Consider the following 20,353-nt stretch of genomic DNA (forward strand, 5'->3'; position numbering starts at 1 on the left):
AGGGGGAGAAAGGGAAGGGGGTGCGTGGAGAGGAAACAGGAGGGTCCCAGCGGGGGAGGGCAGGAATCTTGTTTGCTCCCTGGCTTGGGTTTTCATTTGCACCAGGAGCGCTGTGACTGAGGATGCTGAGAAAACCCGCCCACCCTACGTAGCAGGGAGGGGCTAAGATGGGAAGGGGGACAGGAGTCGGAGGAGTTTCGAATTTCTTAAACCCTCCAGTCTAGATGCTGATGTCAGCTCTGTTCCTTCCCCCCCGCCACCCCGCCACCCCACCTCCCCTCCCGGCCCTCTTCCAACACACGCAATCTTCCCAAAAATTCTGAGTCTGGAAGAAAGAGAAGAAAGCAGGTGTCCAATTGGCCTTCCCCGCCTCCGCACCCACACAGGCAAGCATCGCGTCTCCGCCCGCCCGCGAGGATCCGGGTTAGCGGCTCTCACCCCAGGCTGGAATCATCAGCACATTAGGTTTGTTCGCCCTCCCCACCTCACCTCAGATTCCCGGTCCCAGTGCCCGGTTCTGCATCTGTGAAACTCCTCGTAACTTGTGGTGTGACTTGAGTATGCCCCAAGACAGGAAAGGAGCTCAGAACAGAGCCAGGCACCCTGTCGGCGCTCTGCCTGCCACCTGCGAGCGTAGGTGAGGGGCGGGGCCCCAAGCCCGGCCTGGCGGGTCTCTGTCTAGCATCACGGACAAGGGATTAACATCAATCGGGGCCTATGGTGGCCGCTGTGCAACCCCAACATTCCCAGTCTACAGATGAGGAAACTGAGGCCTCAATCCAGTGTCAGCAACCCAGTGATCAGGCGCTCAGGTTTCCAAACCTGCCTTCTCCTCCTTACAGGATTTCTTTGGGGGTCTCCCTGGGTCCCAGGAGGAAAGTCTGGGGACAAGGGATCAGGAAGGTTCTGGATCCCGTGTCCTAAGCCTGGATCGGGCGCTCCACTCTCACGCGGGTGGGCAGGGAGCCCGGGATGTGGGGAGAGGCCCGGCTGGGCGGCACCGAGAGCGAGAGCGGGGTGAGGAGGTTCCAGACCAAAGTCCGAGAGGGGCCACAGCGAGTCCCGGTTGTTGCCCCGCCCTTTGACCCTCAGGTTGCTGATTAACCAGGCGGCCAATAGGTGGCCGGGCAGAGGCACGCCTCTCCGACCGAGCGGAGGACACGGCTCAGGAGTGCGGCTCCCAGAGACCATGGAGCGCCCATTGAGAGTGAAGGCGTGGGTGGAGGAGAACCGGGGCTCCTTTCTGCCCCCGGTCTGCAACAAACTCATGTGAGTCCCACGCACGCCCCCACCCTCCTGCCCTCTGTTCTCACCTCCCTGCCCTCCTCCAACTGCTCCCCTCAACCTCCCACTCCGAGTTCCTCCACCCAGAAGCTTGCAGAAAGGGGGATGCCATCCTCGTGGTGTTCATGGGAGGGTGAGGAAGGATTGTTCCGGGTTCCGCCACCCTCCTCTGTTCCTCTTTCTGGTGACTGCGTGGAGACTGTGGCCTTGCCGTCTGAGGAAGCTGGGTGATCGACCGAGACTAGAGAGATGCAGGTGCTAAATGGTAGCCCTGCCTTCCAGGGCTGAGAAACAGCACTCCAACCCCCACTGACTCTCAGAAATTGGGGGGCGGGGAGATTGATACCCCAGAATTATAGTAGAACCGAGGTCTGGGAACTGCCCAGCATTACACCCCTACTGGGTCCAGGAAGCTGCAGGTGGAGGGTGAAGTCAGAGGGTCAGCTCCTGGGGCAGGCCCTCTGTTTGGTGCTCTTTCTGGCCCCCTCTGCAGCTGGGCGCACACACAGACTCCCACCAGGCTTCCCTAGCCACCTCCGCCCCCAGCACCCGACAGGGCTGACCCTAGTCCAGCACAGTCTTCCTCCAGCTGAGGTCTCAGGCCCTCCCTGTGGCCCCTCCCTGTGGCCTCTTCACCTCCTTCCCCTTCAATCACCTGGGTGGTGGGGCCTTCTGTGCTCCCCAGCTCCAGGGTCACAGTCCTATGTTTGCTGGGTCCACAGAACATCAACAAGGTAGCTTTTCAAGCCACCCAGCTCCAATCACTAACACCTTGACTAGTTGGAGACTACCAGGTGTTTTCACATCATCTCATGTAATTCTCCCAGTAGCCCTAGGAGGTGGGATTTTTTTTCTTAATATTTATTTATTTGGCTGTGCTGGGTCTTAGTTACAGCGCTTGAGACCTGTGGCATGCAGGATCTTTAGTTGTGGCATGCGAGATCTAGTTCCCTGACCAGAGATTGAACCCAGGCCCCTACCCTGGGAGCATGGAGTCTTAGCCACTAGACCACAAGGGAAGTCCTAGTCGAGGGCAGGGGATCTTAACAAGCAACTTTCCCAATGTCACAAAGCTAGTGTGGGGCAGGGTCCAAGCCCATGCAAGAGTTTGACTCCAAAGTCCACCCTCTTTTGACTGCGCAATACTGTGCAGCTAACAGTGGCTAACAGTCAACATCCCCCACCCCTAAACCTTGTCTCTTCTAGTACTTTTGTCACCCCCAACTCTCTCCTCCACTCCATCTCTATCCATAGTTTCACCTCAGTCCTCTACCTCCTCTTCCTCGTGACTCACATTCATCCGCTCCTCTCCAGCCCCACGCCGCTGCTGTGGTTCCACTCTCATGACCCTGGGCACTTCCAGGCTGCACCAGCCTCCAGGCCCCCACCCCGCTCTCCAGCACTGCCCTGATATTAGTAACCACGAAGTGCAGGTCCTCCCTTTGCTCATTCAGCAGATGTGAGCACCAACGACATGCCAGGCACAGTTCTGGACCCCGGAGACACACAGGAAGAAACTGATGGAAGCCCCTTCCTGGTGGAGCTGACATTCTGGTGGGAGGAGGCAGCCAATACATAGAAACAAACAAGGGGTGCAGGTAGGCAGGCAGGCAGACGTGGTGAGCCACAGGGCAGAACGAAGGGGAAAAACCACTAGAGCTGCTGTGTCCCCTCGTGCTGCGAGGGAGACACTGCTCCGGGCTTCTCCTTGATCCTGGAGGTTTGGCTGCAGTCTTTGCATTCCTTGGCTTCTGCAGCATCACTCTGCTCTCTGCCTTTAACTTCACGTGGCATTCTTCTCGTAAGTGTGACTGTGTCTAAATCTTCCAGTCTTCCAGACACCAGTCATATTAAGTTAGAGCTGCCTCCCTGCCCCATGCCAGTATGATCTCATCATAGCTTAACTAATTACACTTGCAATGACCCTAGTTCCCAATTAGGTCATATTCTGCCGTATTTGGGTTAGGATTTCAACATATGAATGAATGAATATAAGGCAGAGGAAACATAGGAAGCTGCTTTTATTTATCTGGCTGCACCAGATCTTAGTTGCTGCAGGTGGGATCTAGTTCCCTGACCATGGATCGAACCCAAACCCCCTGCCTTGGGAGCGTGGAGTCTTAGCCACTAGATCATCGGCGAAGTCCCGAGGCTTGAGGGTTTTGAGCAAAGGAAGGATGTGGGCACACACACAGTCACAGACACACACACAGACCCCTGGATGCACACGCAGATGAAAACGGAGACTCTCAGGGACAGTGACACAGAAATAGCCCTCTCCGTCTCCCAAGTGTACCCAGGCCTCCTCCAGACCCCCTACAGGCCCCCGGCCTCCCATGAGCCAGTTCAGGACATCACCCCCCTCATCCATTGCAGGCACCGGAAGCAGCTCAAAATCATGTTCGTGGGGGGTCCCAACACCAGGAAGGACTACCACATCGAGGAGGGTGAGGAGGTAGGCCTGCAGACTGCCCCCTCCCCTGACCCAGCCCTGAGGGAGAGTCACTTCCCCTGTCGGGACCGGAGCCTTTGGTTGGGGGGAAGGGGGCAGACGACTGGTGGGCGAAGGGGGCCAACTGAAACCATGGTGCGAAACTGCTGCCTGGAAGTTGTGGGCACCAGTGACGCCCTTGACAGCTCCATCCTTGAAGGACCCCTGCTGGGGAAGCCACAGGAAAGAACCCAGGCTTTGCGGATGTGAGAGGCCCCAGCTGTTGGGCATCAGCACCCGGACACAGGGGCCATCCATGGTCCAAGGGGATGCCCAAGTCCCCTCACCCCCAAATCTGAATAATGCAAGATTGGCCTCTAAAATGGGACCCAGATGCTGAGAGGGACCTGGGCGCTCCACTCTGGTCCCAGGAGCCAAGTTCTCTGGGAAGGGTTAGGACTGGGAGGCCCCCCTCCTTATCCAGAGGGCACAAGGCTCATCAGTTGCTGGGAGCTATCTGATGAAGGGGTGCGCAGGTGGGAGGGGGGATTTGTACTGAATACCCTTTTGTACCTTGAATTTTGAGCTGTGTTTCTGTACTACCTACCCCAAAGTGAGTAAGCAAAAGTAAATCAAAAGTAAAAAGATGGGTCCCCTTGAGAGACACAGATGGGTTCCCAGCTCTCAGAATCTCTGGTGGCAAAGGATCGTCATGGTTGGGGGCCGCCTATCTTCCCAGAGGACCTGCTGCTGCTAGGGTTCAAGGACCAGGGTTCAGCTTGGTCACCAGACTCCACCCCACCCACTCTGGTGGACAGATATCCACTTAGGGGTCCAAACCAAGACCTGACTGCTGGATTGCTACCTGGTGAGGAGGGATGACCTGAGCAGGTGTCTCACTCTAGGGACACTTGGGTGGCTGGGAGGAATTTGGCTAGAGGTTGTTTTTCATGGCTTGGTTCCACCTAAGGTGAGGGAGAGTGCCAGCCACAGGTCAAACCCTGGCAGCCACAGGACTGAGTGTCAGTGTGTTTGCTGTCCCTGCCTGTCCTCACCCACCTGGAACAAAGGAGACTCCAGGGGCCAGGCTTCTTCCCAGTGAGGGAAGAAGCCTGAATTGTTCTCCTGGCTGAGCTCAGGCCTCTGCCTTTCGGGTGCCCAGGCTTCACCCACCACACACGCTCCACTTACCCCATTCTTTCTCTTGGGGTGAACAGGTGCAAGAGAGCCTGGGCTGGGAGTCAGGTGGACCTGGAGTCTGCCTCTTACCAACCATGTGATTGGATGGGCTTCCTTGATAGCTCAGTCGGTAAAGAACCCACCTGCAATGCAGGAGACCCCGGTTTGATTCCTGGGTTGGGAAGATCCCCTGAAGAAGGGAAAGGGTACCCACTCCAGTATTCTGGCCTGGAGAATTCCATGAACTGTATAGACCATGGGGTCACAAAGAGTCAGACATGACTGACTGACCTTCACTTTCACTTTCTTTCACCTCCCATCACCAGGAGGCTTCTCTGGTGGTAGAGTGATAAAGAATTCGCCTGCCAATGCAGGAACTGCTGGAGACTTGCGTTTGATCCCTGGGTCAGGAAGATCCCTGGAGTAGGAAATGGCAACCCACTCCAGTATTCTGGCCTGGGAAATCCCATGGACAGAGGAGCCTGGCAGGCTATAGTCTACAGGGTCACAGAGTCGGACACGACTGAGCACACATGCACACCACCTCTCTGAGCCTGCGTGAGTTTCCTTGCAGCTGATGGGGGACATCAGCCCCCGCCTGGTGGAAGGGTGCAGTGTGTATAGGGTATGTGCACAGAGCCTGGCACAGAGTGGAGGTGCTTGGGTTCTCTGCACCCTCAGCCCCTCTCTGGCCCCGCCTGCCTACTATAAGGCCTTTCCAGGCTGCGCAGGCCAGATTTGATTCAGCAGCTGCCTGAGCCAGTACAGTTAATCTTCTAGTTAGCCCCAGGCCCCAAACATCATTTACTTCCAAATAGAGCATCATTCCTTTTGGATTGCCCGTGGCTGTTTGGGATTTTCTGCTGTTCAGGATCTGCACCTCTGCTGATGAGGCCTGTACTTTATCATAGGTTGTGTTGTTGTTTAGTTGCTCAGTCGTGTCTAACTCTTTTGTGAACCCATGGACTGTAGCCCACCAGGCTCCTCTGTCCATAGAATTTCCTAGGCAAGAATACTGGAGTGGGTTGCCATTTCCTTCTCCAGGGGATCTTCCCAACCCAAGGATCGAACCCTAGTCTCTTGCATTGGCAGGTGGATTCTTTACTGCTGAGCCACCAGGAAACACCCCCTGACCCGCCACCACCCACCCATCACAGTGCAGGCCTCTAAAATTCCACTTCCTATGTTTTTGTTTAATGACATGACTTAGTGACTAAACAACAACAATAAATAGAATCCTGCTGGGTGTCATTTTGAATCTTGCTTTAACTGGATAACTTTAGAGCTGAGGACCAGGTGATGCCTTAAAGACACTTCCCTGGTGGCTCGATGGTAAAGCGTCTGCCTACAATGCAGGAGACCCGGGTTCAATCCCTGGGTCAGGAAGATCCTCTGGAGAAGGAAATGGCAACCCACTCCAGTACTCTTGCCTGGAAAATCCCATGGACGGAGGAGCGTGGTAGGCTATAGTTCATGGGGTCGCAAAGAGTCAGACACGACTGAGCAACTTCACTTCACTTCACTTCAACACCTTGTAGCCTGCCAGAAAAGGCTTGACTTTGGCCTAGACCATCACTCCAACACCATCCCCCCACTCCTGTTTTCCCTGATATTTGCAAGGCCTAAGGGCTATTGCCCTCTCCCTAGAATTCTCTAGGCCCTTCCTCCTCTCCCTCCAACCATGAAAGGACATCCCCCCACATATATACACATAGATGCTTTCTCCTAGCTGAGGGGGTTTGGGGGAGTTTGCAGAATTGTTCCCTAAGCGAGACTGATAGGTTTTTTCTTATTTGTTTTAAATAACTTGCATGAATTATATTAAATAATAAGAGTAAAGACTGTCTATTGTAGAAAATGTGCAGAATACAGAAAAGACAAATGTAAATATGTACCTCATTCATAATCCCACCACTCATGCGAGCACCATGAACACAGCCTGGTTTATACATGTATTATACACTATGTAATTAGAATTCTCGGACATGACTTAGTGACTAAACAACAATAATAAATAGAATCCTGCTGGGTGTCATTTTGAATCTTGCTTTAACTGGATAACTTTAGCATTTTTCCATTTTACTGACAGTTATGCAAAAACGTAGCTTTTAATGGCTGCATAATGTTCCATATTTTGTCTCTATCATAAAATAATGCGATTTCCCTTATTGTTATTATTAGCATTAGTTTTGCTATTCTTTCCATCACTAATATTAATAGCTAGAGATTACTGAGTGCTAACTATGTATTGGCTATCTTTGTATACAGCATCCTGGACAACATTCTGAGTAGATACTGTCATTTTATAGATAAAGAAATGGAGGCATAGAAAGACTAACTGAATTGGCCAAAGGTACATGGTGACTGGCTGAGCTGAGGACCAGGTGATGCCTTAAACTACCACACACTGTGATAAAACAGCCATGTATGTCCACCACCCGGCAGGTGCATTTCTGACTCACTGAAGCCACTTTTCTAGAAATGGAATGACTAGGTCAAGTTCCCAGTTTCAGCATGAAAGGTCCGGCATCCCAAGAAACCCTTACAGAGGCATGAGCTGTGAAGGCTCTTTCTGCCCTTTGCCAAATTGCCCTTCGCCAAATTGCCCTTCGCCAAATTGCCCTTCAGGGGCGTTGTGTCAGCTTGCCCATGTGTCAGACTGTAAAGCCACATTTCTCTAGTTTTCCTGAGCCCACTTGATTTCTCTTAGTAGACTCTGGGACAAGAACCTCTCTCTCCTCTTAACTCCTTACATGATAATAGTAATTGTTATTATTAATAACAACCCTTCAACTATTTGGCTGGGGTTTTTAACACCCATGAAACGTGTGACTGGTAGAGAGAAAATATGTCTTCCTCCTCCTCCTCCCAGTGCCATGGGTGATCTCAGTAAACACATTAATTAGGGACTTAGGATGGAAGAGGACAACTGCCTTAGGAGCCCTGTAGCACCACCCTGCTGCACCCCAGGGAGACAGCAGGAAATGAGGGCTTCCATCCTGAAAGCCTCCCCCCCTCCCCCATTCATCCCAGCTCCCAGCACTGAGCCCAACATTCCCATGGCCAGCCAAACTCCAGAGGGGTTTGGACCAGCCCAGCCCCTTTCCAGGGCCTCACTGTGGCCAGAGGAGCCAGCACTGGCTCCAGAGCTACACTCAGGTCCCCACGGCTACTCCAGGACTAACTGTGTAAAACCTGGGGCAAGTCACTTCACTCTCTGAGCCTTTCTTTTTCTTTTTTTGCAGAATGGGGCTAACAATATTTTTGGAGGTTGTTATAAAAGAGTTCTGATAATGTTCAGGCATACCTCAGAGATAGTGCAGGCTCGGTTCCAGACCACTGAAAGAGAGCAAATATTACAATAAAGTGAGCCGTGTGAATTTTTTGGTTTCCCACCGCATGTAAATATTTATACTATGCTGTAGTCTATTAAATGTGCAATTGTATTATGTCTAAAAAAACAATATATATACCTTACTTTAGAAATAATACTGTTGGGAAAATGGTATCAATAGATTTGCTCGATGCAGGGTTGTCACACACCTTCAATTTGTTAAAAAAAAAAAAAGAAAAAGGCAATATCTGGGAAATGCAATAAAGCACAGCACAATAAAACAAGGTCTGTCAGTCACGTGCTTGCCCAGCCCCTGGGACACAGTGAAGGGGCGGGTCTCCTTACCTAGGTGATGGGTCCCTAAATTATCCAGTGGGCATCTCAGCCAGCCTCCTGCCCCCAAGCCAGACACCACCTGTGGTGTCCTGGGTATCTTGGTCATCACTTTAACGTCAAAGTATTACCCTCATGTGCCCCAGCACTTTTATCTACGGCCTGTGTCAGGGGAAGCTGGGGCCTCAAGCAGGAGTGACCAAGCTGCTCATAAACTGAGGCCTTCAGGAAGTTTCTCAGGTTTTCTGGGCGGAACTCAGTCCAAAGACCTGGAAGAGGGAGTGGGGAGGTCAGAGCCTGTCCACTGTCCTCACAGGTGTTTTACCAGCTGGAGGGGGACATGCTTCTCCGAGTCCTGGAGCGAGGAAAACACCGGGATGTGGTCATTCGGCAGGGAGAGGTGAGGCTGGGCCCTGAAACAGGAGCCCACGGTGTCCACTCTCCTGGCTTTGGTGGAGTCTTGTCTTCCCAGCCTTTCCTGCCCTCCTACCTGCCCAAACTGCCTCAGCCCCATCCTCAGGCACTTCCTCCTGCCCATCTCAGCCCAGCCTGACATCCTGTCTGGTTCCTGGGGTAGGGACTGGGCAGAGAGGGTGCTGGGCCGGACCGTGGTCAGCTGGGGAGGTCCGGGGCGCTGCAGCACTGAGGGGTCTATGGGGGACTGTAACCTTGCTGGGACCTTGTCCCCACCCGTGCAGATCTTCCTCTTGCCTGCTGGGATCCCCCACTCCCCACAGAGGTTTGCCAACACAGTGGGGCTGGTGATTGAGCGGAGGCGGCTGAAAACGGAACTAGATGGGCTCAGGTAAATGGGTCAGATCTGGGGGTCTGGGGCAGAGTTAGAGGGGCAAGCAGCAAGGGAAAGGATCCTAGACAGACCCAAGAAAGCCACTCAACCACCATGGAGAGGGTTGGTGGCAATGGAGATCCTGCATTTGCTGGCGGATGGGGAGGGATTTGGGTGGGTAGCAGAGTGGGTCTGATGATGCAGGGGAGGTGTATTCTCTGTGACCCCCAGGGAGCCCATTAACCTGATACCTTATGGCCAGGCCCAGAAAGAGTGGGATCTTAGTTCCCTGATCAGGGATCAAAGCCACAACCGCTGCATTGGAAGCACAGAGTCTTAAACATTGGATGACCAGGGAAGTCCCAGAACCCATGCTTTCTGCACTGAGGTCTGCTGGGGAAGGGCAGGGGGAAAGGGGGGGTGCCAAAATCATACTCCAGGGCAGCCTGGAACACTGCTGCTTCTCCCAGCCTCCAATTCCAGAGTTTAGTCAGTCTCCATTAGTATGGCCCTCTGCTTGTTTCTCTACCCCAGCTCATTCCACACCCAGCACTGACATTTGTATAACATTTGCTATCTGTTGGGCACCACTCTATGTTTATTCCTTTACTCCTCACAATGATCCTATCACCTTATCCGGTGGGTAGTGTTATCATCTGTACTCTACAGATGAAGAAATCGAGCCCAGGGAAGTTGAGTTCGCTAGAAAGGGGCCAAGGTGGAGCTATAGAGAAATACAAAGTTTAGGCTGGGACAGACAAGATGGCAGTGTGAGTCAGCACCTAGGAGGGGACGAACGTGGGTGCAGAGATGAGTGCTCTGTTTCTACAGCTGAGTTCACATCTGGTTCCAATCAGTTACCTGATTAATATCCTCTGAAAGGACAACTAAACCTGTGGCTCATTGTTCCAAAAGCTAAGCAATTTTTGAGGTATTTTTTAACTAAGAAAATTAAATTTTCCCAACAAGCTACTGAAATCAGGATACTTTGCCCCACATCTTCTGTTATAAAGGACATTTTTTAAATGTTTCCCTTTTTTATAATTACCAAAGTCTTACAGGTTTGCCCTTGAAATTTGGAAAAGTACAAGAGAGCAAAATGAACAAAATTAAAATCATTTGTCAGGAGAAGGGTAAATTGTATAGTATGTGAATGATATCTCAATAAAACAAAAATAAAGAGAAAACACACAGGAAAAAAAAGTCATCCCACCAATGAAACCTAACAAAGCACTTTCTATCTCATCTTTTTTCCATGCATATCTGTTCCTTACAACACTGTAGTTTTATTCCAAGTATGGGTTTGAGTTTTGCTTTTTTTTTTCACATTAAAAAAAAACAACTCATGAGTACTTCTCATACTATTAAATGCTTTGCAAAAACCGCAATGTTAATGACTGCATGCAAACCTACTGCAGAATAGTCTTGCAGAAATAGCTGCCTGGGCTTAAATGTGAAAATAAAATTTTCAGTGGGGCTTTATATAGGGAGTCTTTAGTAATGGAGAGGACAGAATCTTCAGGAAAGGGTTTCTTACAGCAAAATCAATAAGAGATTTCATCTGCTTTTGACCTTTAATAAAAGCCAGGGGCTCAACATTAAAATGCCACTCTGAAGGCAATTCCTGGAGGGCATTGAGGTCCAGTTATGAGGCTTTCTGGTAGCCAGCTCCATCCCAGGATACAACTTAGGGTGTCGGGGGGGTGGATGCACTGTGTCTATAAACGTTGTCTGTAAGCAGAACCACTTCTCTTTTTGGGAGGAGCTGAAGAGCAGAGCTGGCCTGGTCCTGGGAGCTAAGTTTGGGGATTAGGCATTCAGTCAGTAGATGCACTGGCTACACAGGGTCCTGAAGCCCGGCCCCAGTCTACCAGATGCTCCTCAGGCCAGTGGCATTGCCTGCAAAGCTGGGCTGGGGGCCTGGGGGCCTGGGTGGGCTTCAGGGAGTCTTGTGTGCATGGTCAAGTCACTCAGTTGTGTCCGTGAGTTTTGTGGGGTCTTTGTGGCCCTGTGGATTGTAGCCTGCCAGGCTCCCCTGTCCATGGGGTTCTCCAGGCACAGGAAGGCTGCTAGAGACACGGTCCTTCCTCCGGAGAAGAGACACAGCACTTTGCTCTAGTTCTCAAAAGCATCCATGACCCCAAAAGGAGAAGGACCCCCCATCTGGGGGGCATCTGTGGCATGTTGGATCCTTGAGGTTTCATGTGCTCTGACCTAGACTGCCAGCAGGCCGGTGGGAATCCAGCCACAGGGCCAGAATCAGACTCAGCCTCAGCTTCTCCTTTTGGAAAAACACTTGTCACTGATGTTCTCTAGGCTTCTAGGACTGCCTCCAGTCTGTCCTGTTTTGGCCACTGACAGGTTGTGTAATCCCTGCCAAGTTGCCCAGTTTCCTCCTGAACCTCAAAGCTCTATCTGCTTGGTAAATGGTCATGTTTGGGGAACCAGGAAGAGCTATGGGAGTGGGGTGGATAACAGCCCTCCCACGCTGGGGCCACACAGGGCCTCCCGGGAGAGCCGGGTGTGGGTGAGCACATCACCACTAGGTCGCGCTAACAGGATGTAGCAGGTGGTCAGCTTGGCGGAGCCAGCCAGGCCCAGTCATCCACAAGCAGAGCCAGGCCTGAGGGAGGCTGCCCTGCAATGCCCAGGTGAAGAGCTGGGTGCCTGTCCTTTGTTCTGGCAGGTACTACGTAGGGGACACCACGGACGTCCTGTATGAGAAGTGGTTCTACTGCGAGGACCTCGGCACGCAGTTGGCCCCCATCATCCAGGAGTGAGCCCCCCGCCCCTGCCCCTTGCTCTCCTGAGGTCCTGTGCTCTGGCCGGGGGCAAGCAGACCCAGCCCAGCAGGGCTCTGGGGGAGCATCCACCAGCCTGTAGTAATGATGCCCAGGATTTAGGGAGAAAGTCTGCTCCTCCCAGGATGGTAGGACCCCAGATTGGAAAACCCCCTGCGGAATGGAGGCAGGGGAAAGGAGTGTGGACATACAACAGATCATGTGAGGGCGCCATGAGTGTGTGTGGGCTCCTGCACCTTGGAGTGTATGTGTGTGCATGTGTGTGTACGTGTGTGTGTGCACACCTATGTCTTTAGCCCCCTCCTCCTCCCCCTTTGTCCCTGCAGGTTCTTCAGCTCTGAGCAGTACAGAACAGGAAAGCCCAACCCTGGTGAGGCCCCTGGGAACCATCTTTCTTTCTCTCCCTCCCCTGACCTTTTCCAGGGAAGGGTAGGTCTTGGCCCTGGTACCACAGAGTCTCCTTGTGAGTACTCTGCCCTGTACTCAAGGCACAAGAAGATGGCACCAAATATATCCCCACATGGCTACTTGGTGCCTGGGCTGGAGAGAGAGCCCATTCCAGTGACTGGGAGCTGGGACCTCTGGGAACCAGGCCTGTTGGGACTGGGTGGGCAGAGCCAGAGGACACTGACCACATCTGTGCCGTGGGTGCAGACCAGCTGCTCAAGGAACCACCATTCCCCCTGAGCACGCGATCCATCATGGAGCCCATGTGTCTGGAGGCCTGGCTGGATGGCCACCGCCAGGAGCTGCAGGCAGGCACACCCCTCAGCTTGTTTGGGGACACCTATGAGAGCCAGGTAATGCAGCCTTGGGTCACCCAGGGCGTCAGCCCAGCAGCCCCGGGAGACGGGAACTAATCACACATGGACACACACACACTCACACACACACTCATACACTCACACTCACAGGCCAGTTGTGGACACAAGCATAGGCCTTCTTGTTTCCTCCCTTACTCCGAGAATGATGGCTTTGCTGTGAGTGGAAGCCCATGGAGGCTACATGGTCCCCAGCAATCTTTCTTTGCCTTCAGAGTAGGGATTAGGGGGTTGCCCCATCCACTGAGGGGTTCCTGGGAGTCTGGGGTCATCCCCCTGCCAGGAATTCTGGGCCTTTGGCCAATCATAGCCTTGGGAGCCGGGAGGGAGAAAGATGTTTGGGGGTGAAGGTTGGGTGGAGAGTTGCACAGAGACCCAAAGCTGGTCTCCTTTCATTCAACATTTACTGAGTGTCTATTATGTTTTAGGCTTTAGCAGGAAAATAAGATAGAATCACTCCCTCAGAGTGTGTATGGTCTGATAAATGGACAAGTTCATTAACAATTGCCATGATTATGTGATATTTCTGTGGTAGAGAAGCTACAGGAAGTCATAGGATGATAAAGGAGGAACCAGGCTGTGAGGGAAGACAGGAAACTTCCTGGAGGAGGTGATGTATAAGCTGAGTTTTAAACCTATTGTAGGAGTTTACAAAAGGAAGAAAGGGAGATGGAGAGTGCATTCTAGGTGAAGGAGAAGGCTGAGTAAAGGCATGGAGGCTTGAAACAGGCTGGCGTTGCAAATAGCTGAGGTTGGGGAACTAGGACAGGGGAGTAGGGGCAGAAGGCACAATTGCTAGATGACCAGAGTAGCAGGCAGTACCCATGTGCTAGCAGCTCTCCTGGGCTGGGCAAGGTGCAAGGACTTATGCTAGAGACAAGAAAATTTCATCTAAGTGTTGAAGCAGGGTGGGTGATCAACTAGAGTGGTGGTTCAGAAAGATCACTACAGCTTGTGTGAGGACCAGATCAGCAGGGCAAGTGTGGCAATGAGGAGACCTGCCAGGAGGCTCACGTTTGCTTGTGCTTTACAGTTTGTCACTGTCACACCCCTGGGAGTTTGGACTAGACAGACAGCCCTGTGGAGGGATGCTCACTGGATGCAGACCTGCCCTAAGAGGCCTGGCCAGCCCAGCCTTGAGCTCACACAGGGCCATGAGAGCCAGCATGCCCCACCAAGCCCCTCCCACCCCATTCTCTCACACCCTCCTCCTTCCTGCTGCAATTCACTCCAGCAATTATCTACTGAGTCCCACTCAGGGCTGGTAGGAGCATGGCCCACACAGCGGTTGTGGGCTTCCGAGCTGATGAGGTCAGAGAGGCTCAGCCTCCCTCTCCCTCTTGCTCATCCCCTCCCAACTCCCTCCCAACATCACACAGAGGAAAGGAGAAGGGCATCCTCTGGGGAGTTCACGTGTGTGCTCTGTGGCTCTGCCCTGTGCCGTGTTCACACACATGCCTAGTGTCTCCCTGGTAGGCGTGCCTCCATATGGGTCAGCAGTAGTTGTAGAGGGAAAAGATGTGCATGTTCGTGTGAAGAGCAGGTGTGTGTGATCCCAAATAGCAGGTGGCTGGGACGGGATGGGGGTGGGGGGCCCTGTGGCCTGGGTAGCCTTCCTCTCTAAGTCCAGGCCTCTGCTCTGCATACAGAAATGAGGCTGTGTTGTGGGCCCCACTCCTGCCCCACACAGGGCTGGTGTCTGGGGGCCAGGTTCAAAGCCCTCTCCTATGTGGGGTAGGATGCACCAGAAAGACCTGTGTCACTTCCCACCAGGTGATGGTCCACGGACAAGGCAGCAGCAAAGGCCTGAGACAGGACGTGGACGTGTGGCTGTGGCAGCTGGCAAGTGGGGTCCGGGGAGAGGGTGGCACGTCTCCTGCCTGCACCTGGGGACTGGGCTGCTCTGGGGCCTTGGACGCCCACAGTATGGACCAGTTCCCAGGGCCTCCTTGCCAAGGATGACTCAGGGATGCTCGGAGGGGTGTTGCAGCCCAACAGGCTTCATTCACTTCTCCTACTCCTCTTTCCTAGGAGGGCTCCTCAGTGGTGACGATGGAAGGACAGCGCCTGAGCCTGACCCCTGATGACAGCCTGCTGGTGCCAGCCGGGGCTCTGTGAGTCCCCGGGGAAGATCTGCCCCCTGCCATGGACCCGCCCTCCTTTCCCTGGGGTCCCAGCCTTATCTGACCCTGCCCACCTGTAACTCCACAGGTATGGCTGGGAGCGAGGGCAAGGCTCCGTGGCCCTGTCTGTGACCCAAGATCCCACCTGCAAGAAGTCCCTGGGATGACTGATCCTCCCACTGTGGGCCCAGAGCACCCACCCTGGCCAAGTAACTCTCCCAGCCCCACTGTTTCTATGTACACTGCTACTCAGAGACTCAGTGTCCCCTGGACTGGGCCCTGGACACGGTCATCATCCATTCTCCTCCTGTCCTCTCAGCTAGGCTGCCAGGTTCCTGGAGGCCACAGCTCCCCTCTTCCCTAACAGCCCTCAGCCCACTGCCCTGCGTGGTTCTGCCGGGTGGACTACCGCCTGCGGCCGGCTCCTCACTGCCCTCCAGCCACGGGCTCGGTGCAGCTCTTGCTTGCCGCCAAGAAGCCCTCAATAAAGGCTTGCTGGCCAACAAGCACCTGCGGGTCTGCACACACATGGCCTGTGGTCTCTGTCAGACACTGAGCGCGCCCATGGCTGTGTTTACGTGGGGGGTCTGGGGCACCAGCTGACCGTGGACGTGTGGAAGGTCTGGGATCGGGTCCCCCTGCTTGTTTACAGAAGTCCTTGTGCTGTGTGTGCCCCTCCTCGCGTGCTCCTGGGCCTGTCCTGGGGGCACAGCTGAAGTCTCTCTGCCTCTTTCTCACTTATTCTTTTCACATAACTTTAAGAATTAGCATCTGTTGAGGATTTTTCTCCCCAGTAACAGAAATGATTTGTGCTTATTGTAGAAAATGGAGAAATACATAAAAAACACAAAATCCCCCGGGTGGAGTTAACCACGGTTAATACATGAAGATTGTGACGAGCCTCAGAGGGTCTTGGTGGTAGGGGGAGGGCCACCTGGCCCCATCCCCCCTGCTCCCCCCTCTCTGTGTACAGGCCCCCGTGAGGCCCAGGAGTTTGGGAGCTGAGGGTGCAGCAGTGGGTCGAGATGAATCATGGAAGCTGCAGCAGGAGATTGGGGCTCAGTATCCTGGGGCTTCAAGGAGAAGTCGGTGAGGCGTCGCTTGCTGGGGGAACTGAAGCTGTGTCTGGATGAAACAGGGCCCTGGGTAGAGTCTAGGCTTCCTCTGGAAAACCTGGGTCTGAACCCTGCCTCCCCTACCCTTGCCTGCCAGCTCACTGCTTGGATCCCCTCCACCGACAAACCAGCAAAGGAGACCCTGACTTTGCTGAAAGGCCCTGAGGGGTGTCTAGACCTTCACCCACCACCCCTCTAGAGGACTTCCTCTCCTGCCAGCAAGGAATAAACACCAGCAGCCTCCCCCTACCTTTCTACCACTCTAGGGCAGTAACATGCTCCTCTGTACAGGAGCTGAGGAGGGAACATCAATGTCCCAGGAGGCACCCCCACTCCGCTCTGCTGCATTCAAAGCTCAGGCTGGTGGTCCCACCACCCTACACCCTATCTGCCCTCAGCCTTGGCCAGTGGGAGTCCAGGGCAGGGGAGAGGCTTGGGGGGGGTGTCTGGGGAGAAGGGCCGGCGTCCACTGTCTGAAACCCCAAGACTCAGACTGAGCTGGCAGCACGGGGCACCCTGCTGACCACACCCATTTGGCACAGGGGCAGCGGGGAGGGGGGTCAGGTCCTGGAGCCGGGAATCACAGCCTTTTTTGGTGCTGTCCCAGGTTACCCCATCTCTGCCCACAGGCCTGGCCCCATGGACTCAGGAGAACACCACACAGTGGGACAGCAGGATTTAGACCTTGTCTGAAACCAGCCCTAGCCTCCTGCTCCCCTCTCTGCAGTGAATACTGGGTGATGGCCCCCCAAGTGGGATGAACAGTGGCAGGGCAACTTGAGGGTTCTCAGGATTGTTCTGTTTGTGGGAGAAGCCCCCAGATCCCCAGGGCATGGCAGTAGAAGCTTGACAGGGGAGCCCTCTGTGCGTGGGATGTACTTCATCGTGGATGTGGACCTGGGACCATCACAGACTCTGGAACTGTCAGGAATCTGAGAATCAGGACCGCAGGCTGTTCCCACTAGGCAATGAACACAATGGTCAAAGTGTTGACTGGACCCCCTACCTCCTTCTCCCAGGACAACATCTTGTTGGCTCCACAGTCCTTACTGCCAGAGTTGGTAGGGGCAGGGTATGTGATGGGAGTGGGGTGGGGGGCCCAGGGTGGCCTGCATGGTCCCGAGAGTTGTGAGTTGTCAGGACCAGCTCCTGCCTTCAGGCAAGCAAATGTCTGACCACTCAGGGCTGTAAACACACTCCCCAACCACACCCAGGGCCTCCACTCACCCTGCTGAGCCCTCATCCTGGTGTGCCAGAGGCAATGCAGATTCCAGTCCGAGGCTGGGCTTAGAGACCTCACAGGCTGGCCACTCTCTACTCTGGGTAGGTGGAGAGGGAGGGAGAGCAGCAGGGTTCCTCTTTGCCTGCAAATAGGAACACAGGGTGTTTCTTGGTGGCTGCAAGGATGATGATGAAAACCCCAGGATATTGAGTCATTGTGCTGGCCAGCTGATAGTGAGCACTGACTCCTGCACACTTGCACAGGGGTCGGGCAGCTGGAGAAACGTCTCTCAGGTCCATGGCCCAAGCAGCCCATGGAATTTCTTAACCTGAGCCATCCCTCTCCCCTTCCTTCTCTCTCTCCCTCCTGGCTCCCTCTCTCCTTCCCTCCCTCTCCCTCCTCCTCCTCTCCCTCTGCCCTGACCACTGCCTTGGGGTCACCTGGAGAGGCCACTGCTTCTTGCCACCCGGCCTCCTCCCACATAGTGTCTGCCCTCCTGGCACCAGTCCTGGGCATGGAGTTTGTCCTGGGCCTGGTTGGGAACAGCCTGGCCTTCTTCATCTTCTGCTTGCGCACGCGGCCCTGGACGTCCAACACCGTGTTCCTGGTCAGCCTGGTGGTCGCAGACTTCCTCTTGATCCTCAACCTGCCCCTTCGCGTGGATTACTACTTCCTCCACGAGACCTGGCGCTTCGGGGACACCGCCTGCAAAATCAACCTGTTCATGATGGCCACCAACCGCACGGCCAGCGTGGTCTTCCTCACGGCCGTGGCGCTCAACCGCTACCTGAAGGTGGTGCGGCCACACCACGCGCTGAGCAGGGCCTCGGTTGGGGGTGCTGCCCGCCTGGCCGGGGGTCTCTGGGGGGTACTCCTGCTCCTCAACGGGCACCTGCTCCTGACCACCCACTCCAGCCGGTCCTGCCTCAGTTACCGGCTGGGCACGGGACCCTCGGCCTCACTCAGCTGGCACCAGGCCCTGTTCGTGGTGGAGTTCTTCCTGCCGCTGGCGCTCATTCTCTTTGCCATCGTGAGCATCACGCTCACCATCCGCCGCCGCGGCCTGGACGGGCAGGCGGGCCCGCGGAGGGCCATGCCCATCCTTTCCACCGTGGTGGGCGTCTACACCGTCTGTTTCGCGCCTAGCGTGGTCTTCGGCGTCGCTTCCATCGTGGCCTTCCGCCTGCGTGCCTGCCGCACCCTGGATATCTGCTCGCAGCTCTTCCATGGCTCCCTGGCCTTCACCTACCTCAACAGCGTTCTAGACCCCGTGCTCTACTGCTTCTCCAGCCCCAGCTTCCTCCGCCAGGGGCGGGCCCTCCTGGGCCTCACCCAGGGCTGGCAGGGCTCAGACAGCGACAAGAGCACCTACCAGCCCTCCGCCAGGCGCAGGGCGTGCTCTGGGAAGGTGGCGGCCACAGGGAAGCTGCAGGTGGAGGTCTCGGAGGAGGACTGACCAGGAAGGCCCCTCCCAGAATTGGGGCTCTGCTGGGGGTGCCTCAGGATGGAGGAATGCCCGGCTCTGGGCTGGAGGGCCAGGGTTCTTCCCTGGACGGTTGCCAGCAAGGGTCCCTCAACCAACCAGACAAAGGACCTCTGCAGGAGCCAGGTGGGTGGCAGGGAGAGAAGAGGGTCTGGGCTTGGAGTTGTGTGTCTGATGTTGTGGGGATGATGTCCCGACAGCATAGAGCACAATGGCAGGTGGAAACAGCCAGGGACTGCCAACTCAGCAGAGGGCCACAGCTGCCTTGTCCCAGGTCAGAGCCAGGGAACTGTGAGAGCAGAAGTCTTGTTTTAGAAATTTTGTTGTTGTTCAGTTGCCAGGTAATGTCCAACTGTTTGTGACCCCATGGACTGCAGCACAGCAGGCTTCCCTGTTCTTCACTATCTCCCGGAGTGTGCTCAAACTCATGTGCATTGAGTCAGTGATGCCATCTAACTATCTCATCCTCTGTCACCCCTTTCTCCTGTTGCCCTCAATCTTTCCTAGCATCAGGGTCTTTTCCGAAATTGGACAGCTGTTTTTTCTATGATCTCCAGTTGTTGTGTTTTTTTTTCCCAATACTAATAAACTTCCTTTTGAAAATGCAAGCCTATCTCAACTGATCTAAGGAAAACCAGTAAGTATCCTGCAGGTTCATCTGGCATCAGGAGGGTTCAAAGTGAGTTCCCCAAGATGAAGGGACACTCTGGGGACAGACTGGAGAAGCTGTCCAGGGCACCATCCTTCCACGGGAATCCTGGAGCCCCATATGTCCTTAAAGTCAGAAGAGTGTCCCCGGAAGAGGTCCTCAGGCTCACAGGATGGGCAGCCCACCTGGATCCCCAGGAGGCCCCCACCCTGCTCTCCTCTGGGACAATATGGGGATCTTCAGCCTGAGAAGTTATCTCCACCCAGTTCAGGCTCCTGGACCTCTTGCCCTGGCTTTCCTTAGCCCCAAGTACCCTTCCCTGGCCCTGGAACCTGTGGTGGCTGCTACCCACCAGGACAGGAAGGGGCCTCCAGTCACCAGAGCCAGCTCACCGCCCTCCCCTCATGGCTAGAGTCATCTCACCCACCTCTCCTCCTTCCTGTTCTGTTCCATATGCTTCTGTCAGCGTCTGAGACCGTCTAGGCTAACCCATCTGTTGACCTAGGGCTCCTCAGGCACAAGGTGTGTACCTGGCATGAATTAAGGGTTTCTTTTAGGGGGTGGGGCACGTGTAGTGGTTTTCCCTACTGTCCACAGTGGAAGTCATTGGGGGTGCATGGCTTCCAAGGCTTCCAAAGGGCTATTCAGAGGTCACTAAAGCCTTAAATATGCCCCTTCTGAACCCCATGCATCCCCAGCCCTAGCCATCTCAGGAGAATGAACATCTGCCTCCAGTACACACACTTTCTCCCCACTCAGGGGGACAGAAGGGCCTGGGATGGGTTCCCTAC

At 54.5% G+C, this 20,353-nt stretch overlaps 3 protein-coding genes across 6 annotated transcripts in view; 2 read left to right on the forward strand and 1 right to left on the reverse strand.

Moving 5' to 3' along the window:
* MTA3 (metastasis associated 1 family member 3) overlaps positions 1-20,353 on the reverse strand; it is a 240,468-nt gene that overhangs the window by 2,026 nt on the left and 218,089 nt on the right. For 2 of the 3 annotated variants that reach the window (XR_014082489.1, XR_014082483.1), the window contains 2 exons: positions 17,436-17,572; positions 8,119-8,233 (listed from right to left, as the gene is read on the reverse strand). The gene's annotated coding sequence lies outside the window, so the exon portion shown is untranslated. Of the gene's footprint in view, positions 1-4,906; positions 5,038-8,118; positions 8,234-17,435; positions 17,573-20,353 lie in introns of those variants that run through there. The other variant, XR_014082484.1, reaches the window with a different exon arrangement.
* Positions 159-15,620, forward strand: HAAO (3-hydroxyanthranilate 3,4-dioxygenase). Of its 2 annotated transcripts, none has more exons than XM_081591984.1 (11): positions 159-465; positions 1,093-1,269; positions 3,661-3,739; positions 8,878-8,961; positions 9,260-9,366; positions 12,035-12,124; positions 12,476-12,519; positions 12,804-12,949; positions 14,744-14,812; positions 15,002-15,084; positions 15,182-15,620. In XM_081591984.1, the coding sequence occupies exons 2-11, from the start codon at positions 1,190-1,192 to the stop codon at positions 15,258-15,260; spliced, it is 861 nt and encodes a 286-aa protein (XP_081448110.1). In that variant the 5' UTR covers positions 159-465; positions 1,093-1,189; the 3' UTR covers positions 15,261-15,620. The 2 variants fall into 2 exon arrangements, with proteins under 2 accessions (XP_081448110.1, XP_081448111.1); XM_081591985.1 differs by having other exon boundaries at positions 159-386.
* OXER1 (oxoeicosanoid receptor 1) lies at positions 17,442-19,521 on the forward strand. Its single transcript, XM_081591983.1, has one exon. The coding sequence runs from the start codon at positions 17,744-17,746 to the stop codon at positions 18,884-18,886; it is 1,143 nt and encodes a 380-aa protein (XP_081448109.1). The 5' UTR covers positions 17,442-17,743; the 3' UTR covers positions 18,887-19,521.

The sequence above is a fragment of the Giraffa tippelskirchi genome, chromosome 4, assembly GCF_054371585.1.
Source record: "Giraffa tippelskirchi isolate mGirTip1 chromosome 4, T2T-mGirTip1v1.2.pri, whole genome shotgun sequence".
Classification (NCBI taxonomy): Eukaryota; Metazoa; Chordata; class Mammalia; order Artiodactyla; family Giraffidae; genus Giraffa; species Giraffa tippelskirchi.